Raw genomic sequence first — 25,060 nt, 5'->3', positions numbered from 1 at the left:
GGAAACCGCGTCAATTAACTTGGCCGCTATGACATATTAGCCTTTGTTTCCCCTTCGCTTTTCCCCTTCTTCTATCAGCTATCAACTGTTTATAAGCAAACCGAGTTACAAAAATTTATGTTTCGTTTAATTTAACATTTACAAATGTTTTAAAGGCGAAAAATCAAGCAACAAATCTTCGAACCCTCTCAACCGAAATAAAAAAGTTCAGTGGTCCAAATTTAATAAATACCCCGGAAAGCGTAAAGTTTTTTTAAACAAAATAAATTCAATATCTGGCCAAGTCATCTGCCAGATGCTAGGCGGTTAAACTCTCCTGAATCAATTCTAAATTAAATAGATCCAGTGAGCAAAAAAAAAAGTTTAGTGACTGTCAATGTCAAACAAAGAAGATGAAAAAAGTTTTTTCTTCCAATTCCATTTTCTTTCACGATTTCTCTTTCATAGTCTCTAAAAGTTTTCAAAATAAGAGGTTTTCGCGAGAATCTCAATTATCGATAAAGACGATATTAAAAATTCGTTTGTTTTGTTCTTAGCCAGCGCCTGGAGAGCGGTGTTCCCTTTTTTCTATTGTTTGCGCAGGCAGGGGGCAGGGAAGCAAAAGTGGCGGCGGCTGATAATCACAAATTTGAATTTCGCCTCCGCAAGTAATGACAAAATCACCCGATTTTGTGCGTCGTTGTTTCTCATCACAAGTAATTAGGCGTGAAAAAATTTATTATATTGACTGTAAAGAATATTGTTTACGCGTCCCAATAACTTTGATGTCTTTGTGAAAAATTTTCGCTTACAAACGAGAAAAACGAACAATAACATTCGATCTCATTACTCCAAAGGGTATATAGAGTTTATGGGTTTCATAAATCAATACTAATAATAAAGATAATCTAAAATTTATTTTACTTTACAAATAGATGAAAATCATTGCGGATATACCCCAGTATGCTTTTCTAAATTTATTATGAAAATTTTGTATATAATAATAAATAATTTGATATAAACGATGGGGAAGCAACGTACATAATGTAAACATCATAGTTACAGAAGCGGTTCTCCTGTAATGTATTCATATAATTCGCATCGTAGTAGACGGCTTCTTTGACCGGCTACGCACACCAAGCCAGCCGCGCTACACGCCGTGCTACACGCCGCGCCGAGCCGGACAGGATATAGCAATATAACGTTATGTTTTAAAACCATCCATCAAGTTTAATGTCCATTTAAAAGGAGGTAGCGTGTCGACTCCTTCCTCGAATTTCCTTATTTGCCTAAATTGTATTTTTAAAATATAAATACAGTATATCTATGTTGATCAATAAATGTTGCTTACTAAATCGAATTAATAGATAAGTATTATACGTTAAAATAAAAGTTATGTCTTGTAAACGTGAACGTAAAGTTTTTTTTTTAATAATTAAGTAATGTATATCCTACTTGACGTGTGTGGAGGTTATTATTTTGCAGTAAATGTTTTCTCAATACATACAAATTGTTTTGTTCGTTTCGTCTTTTCCTTTTCGAATAAAAGAATAAAAGTTTTATATTTTATGAAGACATCATAAGAAGCGGTCTTATGAAAACCATCGGTAAACAATCTCTTTAAATTAAAATTTACATCTCGGCCCCATTTATCATTTTCAAATAAGACGATAAAAATTTAAGGAAACTGGATTTGTAACTTGTTTTATTTATAGCCAAGAGAAAAGATGTTGGAATAATGTGGAAGTACCGTCCTACCGTACGAACTTTCAACAATAATTTATTACGGTGAGAAATCCACGACCAGATGTTATTTTCGGTCCCGCTAAGTATTTTAATCTGAAAGCATTTGAACGCAACTGTATCGTCTTTCCCTTTTCTCGTAATTTACATTACAAACTGAAACCTCTGGCGAGCGTAATGCACTCAAATTTATTATCAATTGACTGCGCTCCACTATTCAACAGTCCAAATACAAAAGCAAGAGTGCCCAGCTAACCGTAGCGGGGTCAAATAAAACCCCAAGTATCAGCTACTTGAATGTAAAAACGTAGCGATGCGGGCGCCAGCGACGCGCTTCTAGCCAATTTACATTAAATGCGGTCTGCCCCCTCCAGTGATAGCTCATACTTACTAGAACCTACAAAACCGGCAGTCAGCAACCGACTCGATTATATTATCTCTGAATAACGAGACGTCATCGTTTAATGTGGAAGTGGTTGCACAAGACCGACGAGAAAATTTGCGATAAAATGAAAGAAAATAGCGTGACTCGACAAATTTAAGGTATGCAAATACCCTATTTGACGTGCATTAAACGTAATGAGAAGAGAATGAGGATCGGACAAGATCTATGGAAATTTTTATATCAGTATTCTTCGTAAATAAAATGAATTTAATGTCAGATGAAAGTTAAATTAAACATCATATTGCAATGAAGATTTTGAACGATATTAAATATTAAAAAGTCTTGGTAAATATGACTTATTAAACAAAAGGTTATAGATTAAAACGAAATGGTCAATCACAGATTAAACTAAAATCTACTACCATAATTCCTGGTAAAATAAAAACACATGCACTCGATTACACTCATTTTCAAACTTGTACAAGACATTATCGTGTTTATCTTCTGTCATATTGTCAAAACTAAAATTTAAAATAAAAAATAAATCAAATAGCATGTCTTGTTATCATTATAAATAGATTATATTATGTACCATAATATTCGTAAATCGTATATTGTTATAATAGAAAACAATAGCACGTAATATACTTGATTTAAGCCGAACTATTAAACATAATGCGCACAATCTCAAGATCACAGCTTGCATACTAAATTACCAGCCCTTAATTATTTATGCAACATGAACTAACATCTTAATAGCCAGCGAGAATTATGTCCATCCTAAAATAATATTTTGTGTAAATATTTGAAAATAAACAAACGACGTGCCTTTGCCCGTTTTGTACTCGTAATGTAATAAGTCTGCTGTTCTCTGAAAGCGGTAACCTACTTCAATATTTAATTTAGTCTAACACAACATCATTTAATTTCCAATTTATTATCGGTCCCAAAGTTATCAAATATTACTAAACCTTACCTTTGGATGTGCTCTTCTGGGGAAAGCCACTTTTGGATCAATCTGAAAAGAAATAACAGTAAATAAATATCATGTAAAAAAATTACCAAGAAAAATTATTACAAAAACAGTTAGGTAATATTCTGAAGAAAAAGACTTCGATTCTTTGCATTTGACTTTGATATTAAAAAAAGCTACAAAGTATAATTTCTACGCTTCGAAGTTGTCACTCGATTTCTCCCCACGTCTTTTTCATGTTAGCGAGCGCTAGTATTTCATACGTGGCACTGTTTAAGCCCTCAGATTTTCTCTCGGCAACGAGCGGTCGCTTCGAGTCTTTTTACTCGTATCCCGACGCGCCGCTGACCGTTATAAACGCAAAATATAAACCCAAAGAAGCTACCTTTGACATTTTAAAGGTAAAACGTTTCATTTCCACTTGTGCTGGCCGCTTTGTCGAATGGAATCTAAATTCTATAGAGCTCCTGCTTTCTGTTGGAAATTGTCAACGTAAAAGTAAAAATTGCATTTCATTTGTCGCAACTAGGAGTCTTTTTATAAAATACACGGTTTACTTGTTGATATATTTTAAAAGGTGAATGAAACTTTCGTAATTTATTTTTGGATGTTGCTAGTTTCATATTATCTTATATCTTGAAATGAGCAATTCTTATATACATATATAATTGCAATGTCGGAATCGTCTCCAACGATTTTCATAAAATTTAGTATAGAGGGGGTTTCGGGGGCGATAAATCGATCTAGCAAGGAATCATTTTTAGAAAATGTCATTTTATTCGTGTTTTATCGATAATCAACTTAACAACATAAACTTAACTTTTTCTATCGGTAAGATCGATTATCATTTTATTAGTAATTCGTACTTAAATATAATTTCCAAAAAACACAATTAAAAAAAAATAACGAGCAAAGCGGTCATCCAGGTACTGTTGATAATATGTTAAAAATAATACATTGTAAAGATAATTAAATATATAAAACTCACGGCGAAAACATTAAAAATTAAAATAACTGAAAATAAGCGTAAATCTTCCGTAAAATTGAAATTGATTGTCATAATTAAAATTAATACAATGTTTACAAAATACCAATGTCTATAAAACAATTTTCATTAATTGAAAATATTAAATTTTACATTGAAGTAATGAATCGGCCGATATTGTCATTTACCTTAAATTGACTTACCCAAGCAATTTTGTAAATGTTGTAAAATGACCACAAAAGTGTACACAGCAAGCAGAAAAATCATAAAACCCCAGATGGTGGTGCTAAAGCGATTAAGCGGGTCGATGATAAATTTTAACGAGTTATTTTAATGGAAGCGATCGTAGTCAGCGGCCGGCAGACTGCGTCCATAGAAAAATAAAAGGGAGCTTCGAAAGATTGTTTAAAACGTAACATTCTGTCATTCAAAATTAATGTAGGTTTAGCGCAGAAACCTAATGTTATCTAGTGTTAGGAAGAAAATCCGAAAATGAGCCAGTGTATTGACTCAACACTAGCCTTACTATTACTAAAATGTCGACGTTTATGTCACGTCACACTTCATTCTGACATTGGACTTTGTAACGAGGACACGTCATACCCGCCAAGGGATTCTAACTAATAATGTCTTAAACTAGTAATATTTCTCGTGATGCAATTCAGGCTTGATGTATTAAGTTTTGTAATTGCTCCATCCGTTAGTTACCTCTTATTTCGCATTTTAATTAGCAACTTCTAGTAATCTGCTGTCTTGACACATTTAAAAAAAATTAAGCATAAAAGGTTTATGTTATCTCAAAACATTTTTTTTGTTTTCTCCTGATAAATAATGTTAAAGTTTCGAAGTAAACATTTTTGTCACTGTAACCTTTTGTCGGCGAAATAACTGAAGAACCTTCGTCACACAGATTTGGGTTTAATTCTTTACATTTTTGTGTACAGCGTAGTTTGTTAAACGAAAAGCGTAAAGTATGCGGTTAAATTAATAAGGAAGAATAATGTAAGTTAACGCAAGAATAAATCTCTGCTAGTCCTGCACAGAATTGACAACGAAACATCGATATCATACGAATGTGACATTTTGATATAGAGCCATTTGCGTGATTACAATCGACGCAGCGCCGCACCCTCCTTAGTCGCTCGCGACCTCCCCCTTCCTACAACTTCCCTAGCGATAAAGATTGACATCACTGCTTTCAAATTCTATATTATCCTAACTCAAACGCCACAAGTCAAAGAGAAAGCCACCTTAATCCATTATTACAAGAATCAAAATCCAAGAAAACGGTGATAAATTTTAGCGTGTCATCGCAAGAAAAGATTGTAGGAGAAAGCACATTAGTTGGATATCACTACTACTCGGAATAGAGCATGTCGGTTTATGTACACGGCCGATGGCAGCGACGTAAAGTCGATTACGTTAAATTTTATATAAAGCAAACAATCGATGTCTGAGCTCTTGCAACTAAGACATGCTTCACGGAAGACATGCATTTGAAAACTATGAACAGTTTAATACCAATAGCGTCTAGGAAATGCATTTTAAATGTAAAAATGTATAAAAACAGTGACTTAGAAATTCAATGATGTCGATGATTTTAAGGACTGTTCATTAGTTGACTAAGAAAGTTGTGCTGTAATAAGAAAAAATATACTCAAAAGGGAAAATGTGCAACTTTCTTAGATGCATTACAAGTTCTAATACTCAATGATGTATTTGTTAGGGCAGTAGAGTGACCTAGGTTTTAGTATGCGTGCCTGCATACCCAATCCTCGATCTAGAGCTATGAAATGGAGCCAAAACCAATATTTGTGGAAATTATTGGATTTCGGGTCGATTCGTATTGTCACTGTCTCCTGGCTTAGCCACTTCATGCATAATTCCTCGATTCGCTCAGGAAGGTGGGGACGAATGAACATCTGAGCCAAAGTTTACACCATTGTAATTTACTATTACATTTTACACAACTTTAAGTTGATCACTCTGTATTCGATGTGCAGAGTTAAAATATTTTACGAAATTTTCCCTCACCCTTATTCAGTAATAAAAATTGTAAACTACCTAATTGAATCAAGTGAAATGCCAATGTAAGAAATAAGATAAGTTTTATTATACTCCGTAATTCAAGACTTTTTCTAATCTTTAACTATGTTTTATTAAATATCAGTAGCCAAAGATTATAACTATAAAGTTATTTTATTAAAAATTACTACTGAAAAAATGTCGTCGAAGGAATTTCAATTTAAAATACCATTTGCTGAAAGCGTAAATATCGAGGCATTTTAATTTCCGAAGTGTTTCGCCGCGGTACGTCGTGCAAGAAGCGCGCCGGTACAATTAATTTCAGTTCCATGTACATGCAATTTCAATCAGCGGGTGCGTTGTTGAAATCTCGATAATTAACAAGCGTCACGCGCCAGGGCACAGCTACGGACAAGAAAGTTTAATGACGTGCACTTAGTGCAAACTGTAATTGAATTTATTTACGTAGAGACGACATGTAAGTGTCGGCCGAGACCGAGTGGGGACCGCATCATTTGCTGTTCAGTCAGCGACGCGCACTCTAACTTCTCCTAATTGGAACGAATTTGGCTGCAGGTGCAATACTTGACTTGGCTCAAGATTAGGGGCGAGCTATTGCGAGTATATTTCGGGCCGTTCGTCTGAAATATTTGATGTGCGCGATTTGAGACCCGCCCGCTGCTGCCTCTCCGCTCGCGCCGTCGCCCACGTGTGCTCGCTAACTAGAATTAAATTAACAACAATATTCACCCTCCCCCGCTAAGATATATGATATTGCACATTTACGTCAGTATTAATGTACCGTGAGGACTTACGTACCCACATTCTTGGAGTGAGTCGCTATCGCGCGACTCGGTGAAGTGTTGATTCAAATGCTGATAAAATAAACAAATACTTAACGAAACGCCGACGAATAAAGTTAAGTACACAGTTGTTATTTCGATCCAAATACTCTTTTAATTGATTTGAATTTTAGTCGTTCAATAAAGAAAAATGGAAACAGCTCGTGAAGCGATCGGAAAACACTTGACATAGATTGTTTATAAAGTTGAGTTTGCTTTAGCGCTCACTGAGAGGAGCTGTAATGAAACGCCGTCGGGGCGAAGGCTCGAACGTCATTACTGTGACAGGCATAAATATGCAAGGCAGGTAACGCACATTTTCATGTTACGTCGCAAGAATTTTATCACTCGTTTAATTCTGAAAGAAAAAATGGCTTTCTCGTCACCGTAACACGAGCCAGTGATGCCGTGGGAACCGGCCCGCTGCCCGCACAGGCCTATATCTCACACCTAAGTGCAACCAATGTATATCTCCTTCGCTCCGTTACATATTACCTTTCTCTTAAACACGAGCGTTGAAAGCATAAACAGTAAAAGGGCAAATACGAAACCTTATCCATCAGGCGGTCTACATTCATTTCCCTGTAATGTGGGTTCGGAGCATCGAGACACGTGCCTATTAACATTTCATTCATTGCTTTATTTTCTTAGAGGGTTACAAATCTACTTGAGTTTTTGAGACTTCTAGAAATATTGCTGATAAAGCTGCGGATGTGTTAATTTGTCTCTAAATTATTTCGCAATTCGTTTTTTGATATTAGATTTTTGAGCACGTAGATTATTACATAACGTCTTCTAAACCGTACCCTTGGATAGAGTATCGACATGTTTGTAGTAAACTTTAATGCAGGCTTGCAGTGTTCTAATTTAATCATCCAAAACCCTAACAATCGATGGACTAAATACAAAGCGCAAAGTAAAAGCTTATCTCCGGTTTCCGGTTGCACAAAAGCTGGTGGCAGCGGCGCGGTACAGTGTTGACCGGCGAGGCGGTCTCGTGAGACAAAGATTACGCACTGTTTGCCCTCTCCCCTCCCCCAACTCTGACCGACCTCGCCCGCCTAAAACACCGATAACACGAACTCACTTAAGCACTGGATAAGATCGATGATTAAATCTCTGGTAGATTCACATGGTTAAACTTAACTAGTTCTATATTCAGTAGTTAAATTCCCAATTTGATAGAATCAAATAAACAAACCTTAGTTGGCGCATAGTATTCTTTTAATAAGCACTGTTAAAAATATTTCTGTTCGTATTAAATCTTAAAAGGGAGAACAAACATGATTTGTTTATCTTATTTTAATCTGCATGATAAAACAAATTGCCCGGAAGTTTAAATACGGAAAGGCATATCTAGTAAACAAAGATCTCGATTCGCGTCTAGAAGTACGAACAGACATCCGGAGCAGATATTTGCAGTCAAAACAGACTTAGGAGGCTCCGGACTGCACTCTGCGCATGTCACTCCGCTTCTGTATTATTTATTAACTCCAACGAGCTTCCGATGTTACTTTATTCCATTGTGCAACTGTATGTACGAAGGTTTGTGATGTCCGAGCCCGGGAAGTTTCCCCCGAACTGACACGACTGGGAGAAACTTTTCGTGCATAGAATGAATACGTCTGTCAGGCAAACGTAAACAGGGAGGCAAAATGCTCACCATATTATTCGTTTCGCCTTATCGTTGCTATCCCATGTGAAGTATTCTCCAAGTTTTCGAATTTTAAATTCAATCGGCGAAATTTAAATCACTCGCAGACTTACCTCATAAATATTTAAAAACTGTCCTAAGAAAATGTTATCATGCAGAACGTCAATAACGCCCGTAATCCCCACTCTCTGTCGCAGAAGCTTCATATAATACCTTTTAGATAAATTTATGTAAAGATATTTCACTATGTATAACCACTAGTAGAAACTTGTCTACATTTGCAAAGTCGGCGGTATTATTGGGAGGCCCCGTGCTAGTAAAGGGCTCTATATTAAGCATTCCTGTCCCCCAATCTCTTTAGGTGGGCGCGGGGCATACACTCGACTTGAACTTATTATTTCGGGGCCGCATGTGAAACGTTTGTTTTTCTTCTACCTATGTCTGTAATATACCTATCTACGTACACTCAACTTATCCTTTTATTAAATTTCTCGAGCGTTTCGCTCCATTAAATAACGTAATTTCTATGTAAGCTCCTTTATGAAATATTGTAAACACGATGATACCGCGGCTGAATATTATTTTGTTTTGCTGCTACATTAGGGTAGCTTAGAGCGAACGTTTAAACAGCTCTTGAATCTTTTATCGTTAATGAACTCGCTTTAGTATTAACTTTTACCACAATCGGAGAGACGCGGCATTAAAACGACATTAAAAATGTATGTACAGCATTTAAAGATTCCCATTTCGCGGTGCTCGCGTGCGGCCGATTTACGAAAGCTACTGGCCCCGTGCCCGTTAAAGCAGATTACGGTCGGAAAAAAAATCAACAGCTCTTGGCGTTATGAGTTAATTTTGGAAGAATAACGCGGGCGTCGGTTAGTGTTTCCCTTTATTTTGTGTTCCGACCGCTCGGCTTGTTTAAACGGGTAATCCGGCGCAAAAAGCGTCCAGCCTACATTATGTAGCACCGCACAAATGTGTTCTGTTTGCAATGTATACGCTACGTAATTGTCGGACGATAAAAATCACTTAATGTTTTACGTTATAGCCCTTACACGTTACCGCTAACTGCGCTCACATAAGCTGCAAGAAATTGGATTAGCACTAACTCGGTAATGAGATCCGTTGTATTGTAAACGTAATTTTTATCTACATAGCTAATTGTAATAGTTATTATTTAGAGGTTTCTCTCATCATCAATGGCCGTTCAGTCGTTTGTCTGCCCAATGACTAGACAGTCACAGGCCTTTCCCAACCTTCATTATGCGGTCGTCTGCATTTCGCATCCAAATACTTACAAAATATTTAAATAAAAATATCTCTCATTATTAGCCCAAACTTACCGGATTTATGAATAATTTATAATGCACAAAACACAGTATATCTAAAAGGGAAGCTTTACAGTGTGCACTTAAAATAATTGAAATAAAATTCAATTCAAGTGAAAGTCTTGTAAACCTTATAATTTAATGCATATACAGCTTGTAGTCACAGTTTGAATTTATTCATTTTATTTTTGAATGAAAATTATAAAGGGTAAAATGAAGGCATCTAAGTTGCGAGCGCATGGTCTCAGACGTGTTTACAAGTTATGCAATAATTCAAACAGCGTACTACAGCAAATTTATGCCGTTGCACGGTAACATACTTCAATGGCTGCATTGAAAAGCATTTTATTTCCATGGACGCCGGCGACTAGTACGTAGGCGGCGGCATTTTCGAATGCAGCCAGAGAGTGCTGAACGTGTTAGGTGGCAATATGAATTTATGATCATGTCGAATTAAATGCGTTAAAGTTGAACGTGATTCGGGGAAATACGCATTGGAATTTAATTAAGCGCTTTTAACACTTGACTGGCCGATGCGGGTTCGGGCGCGCCTGAGTGTTTATGTTTTCCGCTGGCTGCCGCCGTCGCGCTGCGGACTTGTAAAATAAATTTCAATTTAATAACGCATAGCGACAACTTATATTCCGATAATAAAGCGATTATACTGCGGCGTTGGTAAATCTCCTGGTAGATTATACTGATCGAAACAAATCTGAACAACGTGTAACATTTTGTTGTAATTAATTTGTAATACGATTAATTTAAACATAGAATAAACACAATATATAATAGATCTATAGTAAGGCGTAAAATAATAAGTTATAAATAAAACCATTCAGAACATGTTTGAGTACTTTTTTTATAAGAGAAGGGGACAAACGAGCGGCTGGAACACCGAGGTGATCAACGACACCCATGGACATGTGCATTACCAGAGGAACTGCAGATGCGTTATTTATCGTTTACTTTCTAGGTATTTAGAAAAAAAATCTTTTACCGATTAAAACTTGGGTAAACTCTGAAACAACTTCTGTTATTAGATGACTTTATAATTACTACAGTTTTACATCAAAGCAAAAAATGCGGTTACTCATACTGTTGTTGTACGAAAAGTTTTTAAACTCTTAGACTTTTCAGTCCTCGTAACTGCGTCGTATTTGCACAATGTTTGAGAAACATTAAAACTCAAAGTATCATTTGTAAGGCTTAAGTTTTAAATAATGGTCCCTAAAAAGTTATAAACGTAAATTTGAAAAATGCGCATCAACCCCATCTTTCTTTCTTTTTATTACAAAACCAACTGGCCTGATTGTACAAAATAGAGACAGATTCCTAGGCAAAGTTAAAAAAAAACCTGTTTGTAAAGACAATTTATAGCAACCTGCCCAGAAATATATCATGTTTATATAACACTTTTTACGAATACTATTATTTGAAATATTAATTACACATACTTTTTTTTAGGTATTATAATACTTGTTATTCTATTAACCTCTTTAAAGTTTGTAAATTTTCTCAGAATTATCATGATCTTAAGTCTGGTGTTTGCTCTGGCTCACTAGATGACATTTGAGAGGCAATCGCAACAATAGGGTCCTCTGGAGACCCGCGCTTTGCGGTTAAAGGAATTTTTAATTGGCTACGAAATAAAGGCCCGTACTCATGAAAAGATTTTTATAAAACCACTTGCTACGACCGTAGTCGCTTTTATGCATGTGGTTTAATTTTTTATCGTGTCTCAAATATATTTTTATGTATTTTAAATTAATGTAATGTAATTTATATACGCTTTCATATCATAATAAGTTTATTCTTTACTTTAAATAAATTAGTCAATCTTGTAAAAGTATATAAAATAAGTATAAACGTAAAAGTATCAAGGTATCTGGAATGTTTCTTCTTAGTCTTGTGAATCGCTGTTCCCTCGTAGCGTAAGTTAGATACACTTGATAGAACGTTTCAAATCGATGAGCCTTGAAACAAAGTTGAATGAAGAAGTTTCAATATTTCTTAATAAAATATAAATGAGTTAAGTTTAGCTATACGCGAACGATGAAATTGCTTGCAGACTCGATAGATATTCATAAAAATAAGAAGAATTTTTAAAGAGTTATTTCAATAAACTATTTATATTTTCTATTAAGGGCTGATTGATCTGGTTGGTTATACTGACTATTATAGTATTTTAACGAAATCATAGTATTAGCTAATACTCTAATGCTAATACCAATCTTACTAATATTATAAATGCGAATGTTTGGATGGATAGATGTATGTTTGGTACGAGTATTTGCAGTACGTCTTGATCTTCTTGAAATTTGGCATAAATGTAGAATATAGTGTGGAAGTGTATGTGACACATAGGATCCGTCCGCGCAATTATGTATTTTTTTCTTAATTGCGCGGACGGAACCACGGGTAATATCAAGTACATAATAAGTATAGATACGTAATGAGACAACGTATACCTTGATAATTGTACTTTAATATAGTAATAAAATTCAATGCCGCAAGTCTTTAAGATTTTGTACATTTACAATCGAAATTTACACGCGCATAAACAATAGGGGAACATGTGCACACGATATTCGTGGTCGAATCGTAAATCGTAAGCAAATCTATAAATATTGATGACGTAGAAAGCTATTATGTTCAGGCGTATTCCCGAAAAACGTCGCTACACCGACAATTTTACGACGTAAAGACATGCGATTAGCCTTACCGTTTAGAACAGAAACGTAAAATGAGGATTATACGAAGAATGGGACAAATTCTTAGGAATTCGTCCTATAACTCGGTGAGCATTTAAAATTGTCTTGTCTCGGGACTTTTCAGCTTATTTGTACTTAAAGACAAGCATATAATCTCATGTTGAATGTAATAAAATAAGCATTTCGATATTAATATATTCAAAAGTAAGAATATAATATAGAAATACTTTAAAGGACAGAATAAATAAAGCAGTAATAACCTTGACAATTGAAGGGGATAACAGTATTAGAGACGATATAAGAGCATTGAATGTAAACACTACTGCGATCTTCCGCGTTCGTTTTATGTAAATTGAGAAAATGCTCTCTCTCTCTTCGCTCGATTTGCAAGGCTTCGGCTAATCTTCAGCCAGTCGACTACAATTTAATCAAAGTAAACAACGACGGGCGCTGTAATTTATCTGGATTATTTCGTGGCGAGCGATAGTAATAGACTTTTTTCTCCATCTGTACACAGAATATGCGGATCGCGGGCCCGTAATGTCTCGCGTCCTAACATATAAAGATGATTGTTGTCTACATAACCAATCATAGTAATACTAGCTGGACCCGCGACTTCGTCCGCGTGGAATACTGTCTTTGATCTGCACATAGCATTGAACAGTACTTGGACATTGCAATATTTATTTTTCCAAAATAAAAGGATTCTCCATAGCATATATAGTCTAAGTTACTCCTAATTACACCAGCTACCTGCCAATATAAGTTCCATCAAAATTGGTCCATCCATTTCAGATATTACCCGGAACAAACAGACAGACAGACAAAAATTGTAAAAAATGTTATTTTGGTGTATGTATCATACATATCCGTATACATATAGTAACAAAACGGTAATTTAATTTTTAAAAACACACTCTATTTTTATTTATAAGTACAGTTTTCTTTTATGAGATTTTACGGAGTTCAACTTCTCGATGTAATACTTTTTCATAAAACAATCGCAACAGTTGACCCATTCGTTGCTTGCGGTGATATATTTGAGTGTTAGATTAATGGACTTTGAATGCAATAAAATTTCTAACTATCACGTAAAAACCGAAATAAATTCGAAATAAAGTTTTATATTCTATTTGTTTTCCAATAGCAATCTTGTCAATATATAGTATCCATTTAAAATCAATTTAATCAAACTGAATTTGAAACTATGACATTTTTAAATAATATACTACACTTTTGAATATGAAATGAATATATTTTTAAATAACACTCAATAATTTCAACGTGTTTAAACATATGAAAAAAATTAAAGACAGGCGTGACTTAACACTTTATGTTGACTGCAAAGGCCATTCGGCCGGAGGGCGAGCGGATTTATGTCACACTGGAAGCGACAATAAACCTTCACAAGAAATCAGAACTCACTCTCCTGACAGATATAACGCTTAGTAATAGGTTTGGGACGCTCGGGAGATATTGTATTATTAATTTAACCACTTTAATATTTTAGATTTATCGTACTGTTATTCTAATAGTAATAAATGTGAATCATTCTGTTTCTTTACATCTTTTGAATTGAATTTTATAAAATACCAATATTTAACATATTATGTAAATATATTAATTCCAATTATTATTCAAATGGAATCTATCGGATTATAATCTAATTAATGCTTCTGTATTTGTTTTAAGAAAATGCATTAATTTACCTACATTATTACAGTTCTTGTATATCTCCATTCTGATTGAATTGAGCTATCACGTACGTTTCCGTTTTTAATAAAATTATTTACAATATTTTATGATGCATCACCATTTGGGGTATCAGTTTAAAATACCTAAATAATTTAATTGTTAACTCACCTTTTTTCCATCTAATTCATGTGTGCCTTGAGCTAAAACTTTATCTACACTAGCTGGATCGCCAAATGTGATGAAACCAAAACCCCTGAAACAAAAAATATTAAATTAATTATATTTTGTAGCTCTAAGATGACACTTTTGTATCAATTTTACAACACAATCTTACTATTACTATGTATTATAAATTAATTACTAACATTTAGCGAATATTTAGATGGATAGATCGATGGATGGATGTTTCTTTGAAGGTATATGTAGCACATTTGCATGGATCTCTCTGTAATTTGATAAATGTAGAACATAGTCTGGAAGAACGAATAAACTACTAATTATTTTTTGTTAATTTCGCACGGACGGAGTCGTGAGCGAAGGCAAGTAAGTAAAATTGTAAATACACATATAATTATTTATGGATCTGGTTGTAATCGCTCAGACCAATCCTACAATTGACCAGACATACGAGACCACAATAAACGTTTATCTAATAGAGAAAAAGTATCAAACGATGGGCGTTATAGTACTATAAAAGAACCACTAGCTTTTGTTCAGTTTATGTTATAGCGCACTAACATTATTAGGGTATTTCGTTGGAATTGTAAATTTGACCTACATTGCAGTCGGAAATTGTAAAAATACATCGTTTCACTCATTTTAATTTAAACGAAATGAATTTTAAAAGCAATTAATTTTACATTTTATTTGTTAAATAGCTTTTAATAAAATTTAAATTAATATATTTCAACATTGTAATAAAAATGATGCCATTTATCTCTATGAAAGTGTCCAAAAAAAGTTTACTTCAAATGACTATTCAAAATAATACTAATTTAGTGTAAACAAAATTCAATTTAATTTTAAAACTGCAAAGTGTAAAATTAGGGATATCTCGTACATGTATTGGAACGGTGCAAAAGGAGCGGACGAGTCGATAGCAGAGCCCCGCTGATTGCGAGACGTACCTCGTTCCCGCCGAGTCTTGCCTCTCTAATGACGTTTGTATTTATTTTGCTCAACCTTAAAGTGTGTCTTGAAAGTTTTTCGAGTTGAAACGAAATAGATTGAGCTGTTTAAACAGAAATCCGTTGTTGCAACAGATTTCTCATTCGCTTGCTTCTTTCCTATTTCGTTGTATAAATATCTTGGCTATATTTAATCTAAAAGCTTGATAATCAAAATGTTGCTTTTCCTAGTTAATTGAGTAAACGGAAAATATTTTTTATAACTTACTAGTAGAGAATCATATCGAAATTAGTGCATGAAAAGCCATTGTTTATTCCCTGTTTTGTCTACAGGTGAAAAATCATAAAATATTATCTTTAAAAAAAAACTTATATTAATATTAACCAGTTTAAGTTGCACGACTAAATAAATGCAGCGTTGCTACACATTTCATTTCTTATTCCTTTTTTCATAGTCGTCATTTCTTTACATTAATATAACGCAACGAGGATAAAGTAAGCTCGGAAAAAATTAAATCATAAAAGATATTACATAATCATATTAGCCGCAATAAACTTTTTATTACTAAAAAGATTTAAATGTACATTTATTTATAGTTTAGCGAGAATATAATACTGGCCGGGAATTAAATTTTATGAAAGAAAAAATGTGTATGTAAATTAAGCATATTTTTTATATTACAACTTTAACTTTTTAAATTACACTTTATGATCAAATTAACTCATATTCATTCAGATTTTAATACTTGACTAAAGATACGTAGGTTTGTAAATAAAAATCGTCGAATAGAAATTGTTATTCAACTTGAAGTTAAAAAATATGTTAGACAAAATAGAGCCTGTAAAATATTAAAATGAAAACTTACGCTATATAAAAATGTTGCAAATTCTTAAAAACGCCGTCAAAGTAAATATTTTCAGCGACTAAATTGAATAACAACACAGCGATTTTCAGTAAGTTGGTGCTGGCCGCGAACGCGCCGGCGATAAATAATAAAAAGCCTTCTCCACTTTAGGACTTGCAAAAATCACAATTTATAGAGCTTTTTAATTTCACTTAGCCGATCCATATTTTACATGTGGCTGCGAGCCCGGCCGGCTACGGACTCGAATTAATACTAAATTGAAATTGTAAAAATGGAAATACAATTTTCTCGTGGTACCCTTGCTCTTTGCTGGTGCCAGAGATGTGTTATAATACCTATCTTTTACCATATGCAGAATATTAACTCCCTTTGCTGTCTTTGTAGAATTTTTCGCGGTTCATATATGCTTACTTTTAAAATAAGTATTGTATTTACATTTTCATCATGTAGCTGTTTGGTATATGTTTTTAAAATATCAAATATGTTTGCTTAAATAATACAAATAAATTAATAAAGTTTGAAATAATATAATTAAGTCAAATATAATAAATAACAGTTCTCTCAATTTTATGCAATAACTAGCTGTCGGCCGCGACTCCGTCCGCGTGGATTAAGAAAAAAAGCCTTAATTAGTAGCCTATGTTTTCTTCCAGGCTATGTTCTACATCGATACCAAATTTCATCGAGATCCGTTAAGCCGTTTTGGAGATACCCACAAACAAACATCCATCCATCTAAACATTCACATTTCTAATATAGTAAGATTCGGTTACCGTAAAATATTTTCTTTTAAAAATTTTAATTATTCTAATACAAAATAACCTGAATCAAAGATAGAACATTAATATTAGTAATACATCAAGAATAAATCAAAATATTCCTTCTACGATTCATGACTTTGTAAATTACATGCGCTATTCGTTCACTTTGGCATACAGGGAGGAAGGGCGCTCGTGTATAGAAATTGAAAATAACGAGGGCCTCTGTTCACACCGTACACCGAACCGGCTGTACTCTGCCACCAATCACGATTGACCTGTCTCGAATCCTGTGATTTCCCTTTCGTTATATAATATTTTATCTACTACAAGAGGTGCGGGAGTTCATTCAATCCTGGCGTCCCTGCGCCAGCTACGAGTGGAGAGGCCCTTTACCAAATGGAGTTACGTTCTACTTATCTTTAAGGAGACGATGCCTTATTTTCTTCCTACAAAGAGGAACTTAGTTTTCTTTTAGAAAATGTGCCAATGAATTTATATTATGAAGTAACACTTGCTTACATCGTTAAAGTACGGATATTATTAGATCAGGATATTGCCTTTTCTCTGGAGAATATTACCATTTATAGACGAAGATTACTGCGGTTCGGTGCCAATGCTGGGAAAAAGATAAGGAATGTTTGCCTGCATCAGGTGTAAGTAATTGATCTGAAATTTATTTACTAAAATTGTAAGTCGCAAACTTGATTTGTAATAATTACAAAATGTTATCTCCTACCAATTTTCATCCTAAAAATTTTCATCGTCATAACAACATACGTAACATCTAAGGCCGTAGTAATTCATTAAAATAGAAAAGAGCTTTTACCACTGCATTATCCTAATGGTGTGGTCAAAGGTAAAGAGAATGAACTTGTAAGTCGTCTGAACTCACTCGGGACTTATTTCGAGTAAAGTAACATATTTTTCCTACGTTAAAATTCAATTCTCTTTAGTCGTTACTTTTAAATAAAGTAAGCTATAATTTTAAAAAAAATACTTAAGTTAATTCAAAGATAGTTTTTGTAATTAAAGCATTTAGAAATTGATGATTTCATTCCAGACATTGCTAAAGATTTCTCATACTAAATATGGACTTAGTTACCTTTATACGACTTAGTTTTTACTGAACGGCAAAACATAGATAATAATATATTTTAAAAGGGGATTTTTGTCTCAGAAACTCACGGTTAGGGCGTCTTAGTGCAGCAATAATTCTATTGTGTTTGTATTTATCTTCTTACTACAGCACTTAATAATTCTCTTAAAATACTAACGTGGTGAAATTACTATTATGAATTTATCTCATTACGTTTAGTGATATGATAGAGCGTACTTATCTAGAGCAGTATTGTGGTTGTCTGTCCCTCCTCAGTTATGCACAATGGAACATATACGGCAAGAACAGTTGCCTGTCTAACCACGCTTCCTTAATTTATTGATGACGAAATTTTAATACCGAACCAATGATTACTAAATTATGTTTAAAGGATTACCAAGAATTTTTAATATCATTATTTTTATTTACAATTAATTGTAGTAAATAATTAAATTAGGTTTAATGTCACACGTATGTAATTGTCTCAGTTATTTAGTCTTATAATATTAAAATAATGAAGATTAACATACGTTCAAACAAATTAATTCCTATTAAGGGCTCCGTATATAACAATAGTGTGCTTAAAAAAATCTAATTTAAAATCATTAATCAAAATAATCATTTTCTTTGTAATAGAATAACAATGAAGTCACTATCTAAAATAACGAAAGCGGCAGCCATTTCGATATCCAAAGTGTTAAAGGAGTGTGAACGAATTCGAAATGAACTTTAATTGTACTGTTCGCCTAACAATAGTGCCAGGTCAAATAAGCCCATTGTTTCGCTCGTATAGATCCGTACTATCGGAACGTACACGATTATATCCGAACGGCTATTATGTTCGAATGAAACTCGAAGAAAATAAATACAGGACAGGGCCGAGGTAAAACCCTAAACCGCAACGTCAGAAACAAATAGCGGTAACTTCCGTATTCATGGCTCACGGCTGCAGCCTCGCTTGGAAGCCGATAGCAATTACTGGCGGAATTAATATCACGCCCCAAATGTTCCTCGCACATTTATACGTATCGAGTGCAATATTGTCTCCCTTATTAGTTGCCGGAACAAACGATACCGCTGTCCCAATTCCAATCTCATTTCATTCTCGATTGAAATCGTTGCTTGTTTAATCTTCATCATAATTAATATTTCTTGATATTATTAACTATTTTTCCAGATATAACTATGCATTTATAAAAATTAAATTCATTAATTTTGCCTTAAATATCGCAAATTACTTTTACATTGCGTATCGTAGCAACTTTGTGTCGGATTGCACTAATATAAATAATAATCCGTAGCGAAATTAAGTAATCCAATAATTAATCTAAATAGACCGTACAACTGAATGGTTCAAAACAATCAGCCCTGCCGCAAAATACGTGCATTAAATGAAGTGAATGGCCGCCTCCGGGGATCCCTGATAAATTAAATTGATTAGAATCCCGTTCGATGCCGGCCGTTGATGTAGCTCCAAGTAAAAATAAAGTCAAGTGAAAAATATCTATGTAGATAAAATATTACTGAATCATATCTTAATATTTCTATTGTTTATATAATATTCTGATAGCAAAGAGGGAATTAAAATTAACAATTATATTCTGTAGATTACTGCCAAATTTTTCAATTATTGAAACTCGTTGTCTACAAAGTCGAGTATTGAATTTGTTTTTATTGGACCTAACAATTTTTTTAAGTTTTTTTTTGTATGTAATAAAAAAGTTGCAGATTAATTTCAATAATTGAATGATTACTTATTCAAAGATGATGAAATTCTACTGAGATTAAATAAAAAAAAAAGCAAAACATAAATGTTTCCTAAATAAATATACACAAAATGTTAATACTAAACGTTTAGAAAGTATTAATACTAACAAAACTATATCGGTGTTATCTCTTTCAACTAAACCCCTAACTTAATTCGCAATCTAGTGCACATCTAAGAAACTGTTGCCAAAATGTCCTTTATAAAGGAGCTTTTCGGAGCTTTCGTCCGGGTAAGTTTTAGCCGGCGATTAAAATTTAAGCCCGAATTTAGACGACCTAATCTCATCGTTACGCTGCTCCACTGCACTTCGCAAGCTGACACAAATGAAAGACAAAAGGGCTTCCGTTATTTTATACAATAAAGTCAACCGACATCGTATGTGCCCACACGAAGATGACGTACCCGTTTGTCAAGTGCTCTGTATGTCGCCGCCTCAAAGCTTATCGGCTGCAACACTCCTGTTTATTCATTACCAACCTACTAGCCTAAACTCTAGTATAGAACCTCGAATATCGCGTTCATGTTCGTTGAAGTTTAGCACAATTGTGTGAGTTACATAGAGCGATATTACAAGGCCCTTCTCTCATGGCATACATTCATATATATTCCAAAGTTTGCTTTATTTGCAATCTGTAAAGTGACAATATATGGTGTAATTAACTTTAGAGCTAATTATGCGTACGTATACGCAATTGTTAGTGTAACAAGCTCAATAATTCATCGCATATTATTTGTTTACACTCTGCACCGGCATTGTTTACTGAATGGCTACAAGGATACCGCGATAGAGGCCAATGTTTACTTAGTTAATAATTACATAAGCCGTCCATATTCCACATTATCTATTGATTAATAATAGCTTTTATTATTTACAGTACAATTACTAAATATAAAAAAAATAACAGAGTTAGAGCCCACTTTAAAATCTTCGCACGAATTGGCCGGTTCGCCCGGTGCAACACCACAACCACACAGAAGACAGGCGTGAAGTGGAAGCAATTCTGCATTGCGATGAGTTCCACCATTTTTCTTTTGAGGAATGGATGGTAAGTGGAAAGAAGGAAAAATATTTCTGTGCATCCCCTCCTCCGTCGATCGAAGGTAGGCAACGCATATGCAATCGCGTATGGACAATGGTCGCTTTGCTATTTCAGCGATTTCAGGTGGCAGCCCGTTCGTTTGCCACCTTATGATTTAAAGAAAAAGTTTACGGTATTACAAAACTGTCAACTCTAGGCAACTTAATATAATTTTGTTGTGATTTGATACACTAAAATAGTCATAAAATTTGATTACAATAGTAATGTTAGTGATGATAATTAATATTTGATGGATTATAATCAAATTAAAACTATTGTATACATTGATAATCACAAAGCATTCGATAGCAAAATATTACTATTGCAAAATTAACATAGTTAACCGATCTATTGTCCCCTTGACTTAATTTTGTTCTGATTACATGTGTTCCATTTTGTGGATAAAGCGTCATTATGAACTAATATTATGCATTTTTGTGTAAATATTCCATAATACTACCAAAGTTTCCAAGTGATATTTTTTATTTAATTCTGTATTGCATCAGCGTGCTTTTAAAATTCTTTTCATACCAGTTTATCCGCAAATGCAATATACAAATTGAAAAGTAAATTTTAACGACTAATATAATATTCACACTGAATTGTTTTACCTATTAAATATTTATATTAGTCAGCATAATTATTTTATGACGCACAATTATCGAAATGTGATGTTTATTTCATGCGTTTCTGATATTGATATTTGTTCACATTGATATTTATTTTATGAACAATATGGGTTCTATAGAATGGAACATTGTCAGAACGTTAAAAATATAAAAATCAAAATTTTAAATTTTTTTTTATAAAAAAATTTGTCTGCGATCTTGCCTACGTTAAATTAGAATGCTAACTTAATAAGTATTTCAGACTATGTTAACACCGAATTAATTCGAGATTCGAATTATTATTTTTTTTTAATTATAAAATCCTTCTCGTGACGATAACAAACACAAAAAATTGCGAAATCGGTCCAGTCGTCCTCACTTGTTGTTGTGACCAAGAGAAATAGGGATTCATTTTTTTGTAAATTTATATAAATGGAATATTCTAATTTTATGATGCAATGACGGAACCAATTATATTGGCCATATATTATATTCAGCTGTGAACTATTCTACTATGTAATTAATTTGTGGTTGGCATTGGAAAGCACTCTGCTAGAGATTTATGATTGAATGCAAACAAATGTTAGTAGATGTGGTTGATATATGCATTAGCCGCTCATTAGCGTGTGAACGGCTTAGCTCTATATATGGTTGCGATAAATTGCAATTAAAATAATACCGTTTAGATTAAACAATACAATATACGATAAATCCGGACAACACTAATGTGGAAATGTCCGCAGTTACGGCAGTATATGCACTAAATACGTCAACTAAAACGATGTAAACAATAAAAGTAGATAAAGGGTTAAATTAACAACAAAAAAATAATATATATTTAGAAACATCGACAGTGCAGGTAACTGTAGCTAAAAAGCTTGTATCCAAGTGTAAAAATTGTAACTTCAAAAGACATTAGGTGTACAAACACAAAATAAACTGTACCAAAATAACTTTGAAAATATACAGGAAATTATGAATAAATGTAATTCCCATTTCGTTTTATCCACTCTATCTCCTTTATAGCACGTAAATACAAGTTCGCGTGGCAAGAGGGCAGTCGACTCACAAGTGAAACGTAACAGACCGAGAATTTTGTGAAAACTGTCATTATTTATATTTCAAAGTAATTTATTTAAACTTAAGCTTCTTATTTTAATGTAAGAAAAGATAAATAGACAAAAAATATTTACTCAATTACTTTTTATAAACAATACTTTAAAATTAAATGATAACATCAATTACTATAACTTGTTACATAGACTAAAAATATTTAAATAACCAAACTCAATTTGACACAAAGAAGATATAAACCCTGAGTTAGACATGTTATTAGATTGAAAAACTGATAAAGCGAAACAGAATAATTCACAACAAAGAAAACATAAAACATAAGTAATTTTGATAAACACCAAATTGAATAGTGGGTGGGTGAGTTCCGGCATCCGGCGTTCTCGACCAGCGCGCGCTATCTAAATCACAACGTCCGCCAACAACGGGAGGAGCTCCGGCAACATTATTTCCATTTAGCTAAAATACATTAGGCAATAGTTAGCCATTAGGACGGTATTATTTGACCAGGCAAAGGTGGCGTGCCGTGCGGCCGTTTCGCTCCAGCGAAATTTACACTGGCAGATACATACCGGGCGAGCAGACGGCCCGATATTAAAACGTCTGCAGCTTTTGTGCAGGAAACTAACTGGAACCGTTTAGAGCGAGAGCCTCGACGTCGGCGGTGGAGATAAAAGTTTATGACTTATACATAAAACGATTTTCAAATCATATTTATGAATGTCGTCCGAACATCTGCAATGGCTAGTTCGCGAGGAAATTGAAACCGTCGGGTGCATAACGCTCTCACGAACAATTTAAGTTTGTATTGTGTTCAAGACGCCTCGGACGATGTGCTTTTTGCAGCGGCCAGCGGACACGACCAACTTTATTGTTGTTTCGTGAGTGCCACCCTCTGCATTGGCCCTTTGCCGTCTTGTCGCTATCGGCACGCTATACAACTTTAATGACACCTGCTACGACTCATCTTTTTTGTCCAAAACACAAGAATAGATGAAATTTTATCTAAACAATTTTTTTTTCCTTAGCAAAATATTTTTTTTGCAAAGTGTCGATACATCTAAAGAACACAAAATAACAAATATAATCACTTGCATTATCAGAAATATACGGCAGAAATCGAAATCAATTATTTTTTCAATTATTAAGAAAAAGGAAATAAAGATGAAATGAATATTTTCATTCTAAATAAAAACTGAGAACAACATTAAAGAGAAAAAAGTGCATTTGCGAGAAAGTCGGTAGTCGGTACAATGTTCTTAAATTTCCGTGACGTCAAGTGTGACGAGAGACGAGTTATATTTCCACAGTATGGCCAAGTCAGCGAAACTTGAGTGTAATATAATTTGCATGTGGACCAAAGTAAAGACGTCAGCGGAATAAGTGAGTGCGGGCAAAGGCGGATAGACACCCTTTGTAATGCACTTAGAACAACTTAGCATTGATTATAAAATTATTAATCGAATCAATGTGTTTTAAATATTAGGTTTTATTTAAATTATTCCTTAAAATACGGTTATATTTTCGATATTATTTATTTTTCTCTACAAATTTAATTTATAATTAAAAAAAAATCATTTTGTTTTTGTGCACAAAATAACTATAAAAAGTGATCTAGTCAAATTATATAAGCAGTGTTAGTAAAAGAATTAAGACGTTCCATAAGTAAATTAATTAATTTATTCTTAGCAACTTTCGTCTATTAATTTCAAACCCGTTTGATGATTTTTGAAGCGATTTACTTATAATTGCTCAACACTATTTGAAGCAAGTTTTATTCCTCTTTTAAGGTTCAACGACTTTAAAGGCAATAAACCTCCAAATGATCGCCATTATATTTCGTCTTTGTAAACCTACTTGGAGCGTTCTTTTGTACCAATAAAGTACTTTGGAACAATAATTAATAAGCATAAAAAGAATTAAATTTATATATTAATTTTTGTTGAGCAAAGTAAATTAACGACTACAACTTATTAATAACTGTTTGTTCATAAACAGTTATTTTAACTAACTGTTCGTTCATAAGCAGTTATTTTATAGTAACTTTGCGGCAGCTCACTTGAGTTTTCTATTGCCCCTAAAATGTTTCTTGCATTAATCATTCTTAAAGTTGCACAAGCGTAAAATTGTCTTCTTGCATTAAAATTCAAGTTGAACCTCAGAATTTTCGCACAATTAACAAGTTGTTTACTACAAAAACTTGCAAGTACAATTTCTCTGTCGCGCTGTTTTAATTTACTCATAAAATTAACTGTTTAAGACTTTGAACGAATTACTTTTAGTTGCCGAATTACAAGCGACATAATAAATTAACACAAGCAAGACGCTAACAAGAATTTCTATTAAGAAGCAAGTTAAGAA

General features: G+C 33.7%; 1 protein-coding gene across 4 annotated transcripts in view; it reads right to left on the bottom strand.

Annotated features, from left to right (window-relative positions):
- Positions 1-25,060, bottom strand: part of Rbp6 (RNA-binding protein 6) — a 387,157-nt gene that overhangs the window by 182,781 nt on the left and 179,316 nt on the right. For all 4 annotated transcript variants that reach the window (XM_013326661.1, XM_013326662.1, XM_013326664.1 and 1 more), the window contains 2 exons: positions 14,492-14,576; positions 3,084-3,125 (listed from right to left, as the gene is read on the bottom strand). In XM_013326661.1, the coding sequence (XP_013182115.1) occupies positions 3,084-3,125; positions 14,492-14,576 (127 nt within the window). The remainder of the gene's footprint in view (positions 1-3,083; positions 3,126-14,491; positions 14,577-25,060) is intronic.

The sequence above is a fragment of the Papilio xuthus genome, unplaced genomic scaffold (genome assembly GCF_000836235.2).
Source record: "Papilio xuthus unplaced genomic scaffold, Pxut_1.1 DF828780.1, whole genome shotgun sequence".
Taxonomy (NCBI): Eukaryota; Metazoa; Arthropoda; class Insecta; order Lepidoptera; family Papilionidae; genus Papilio; species Papilio xuthus.
The sequence above is the reverse complement of the archived record's forward strand: the minus strand, read 5'-3'. Positions and strand labels throughout refer to the sequence as shown.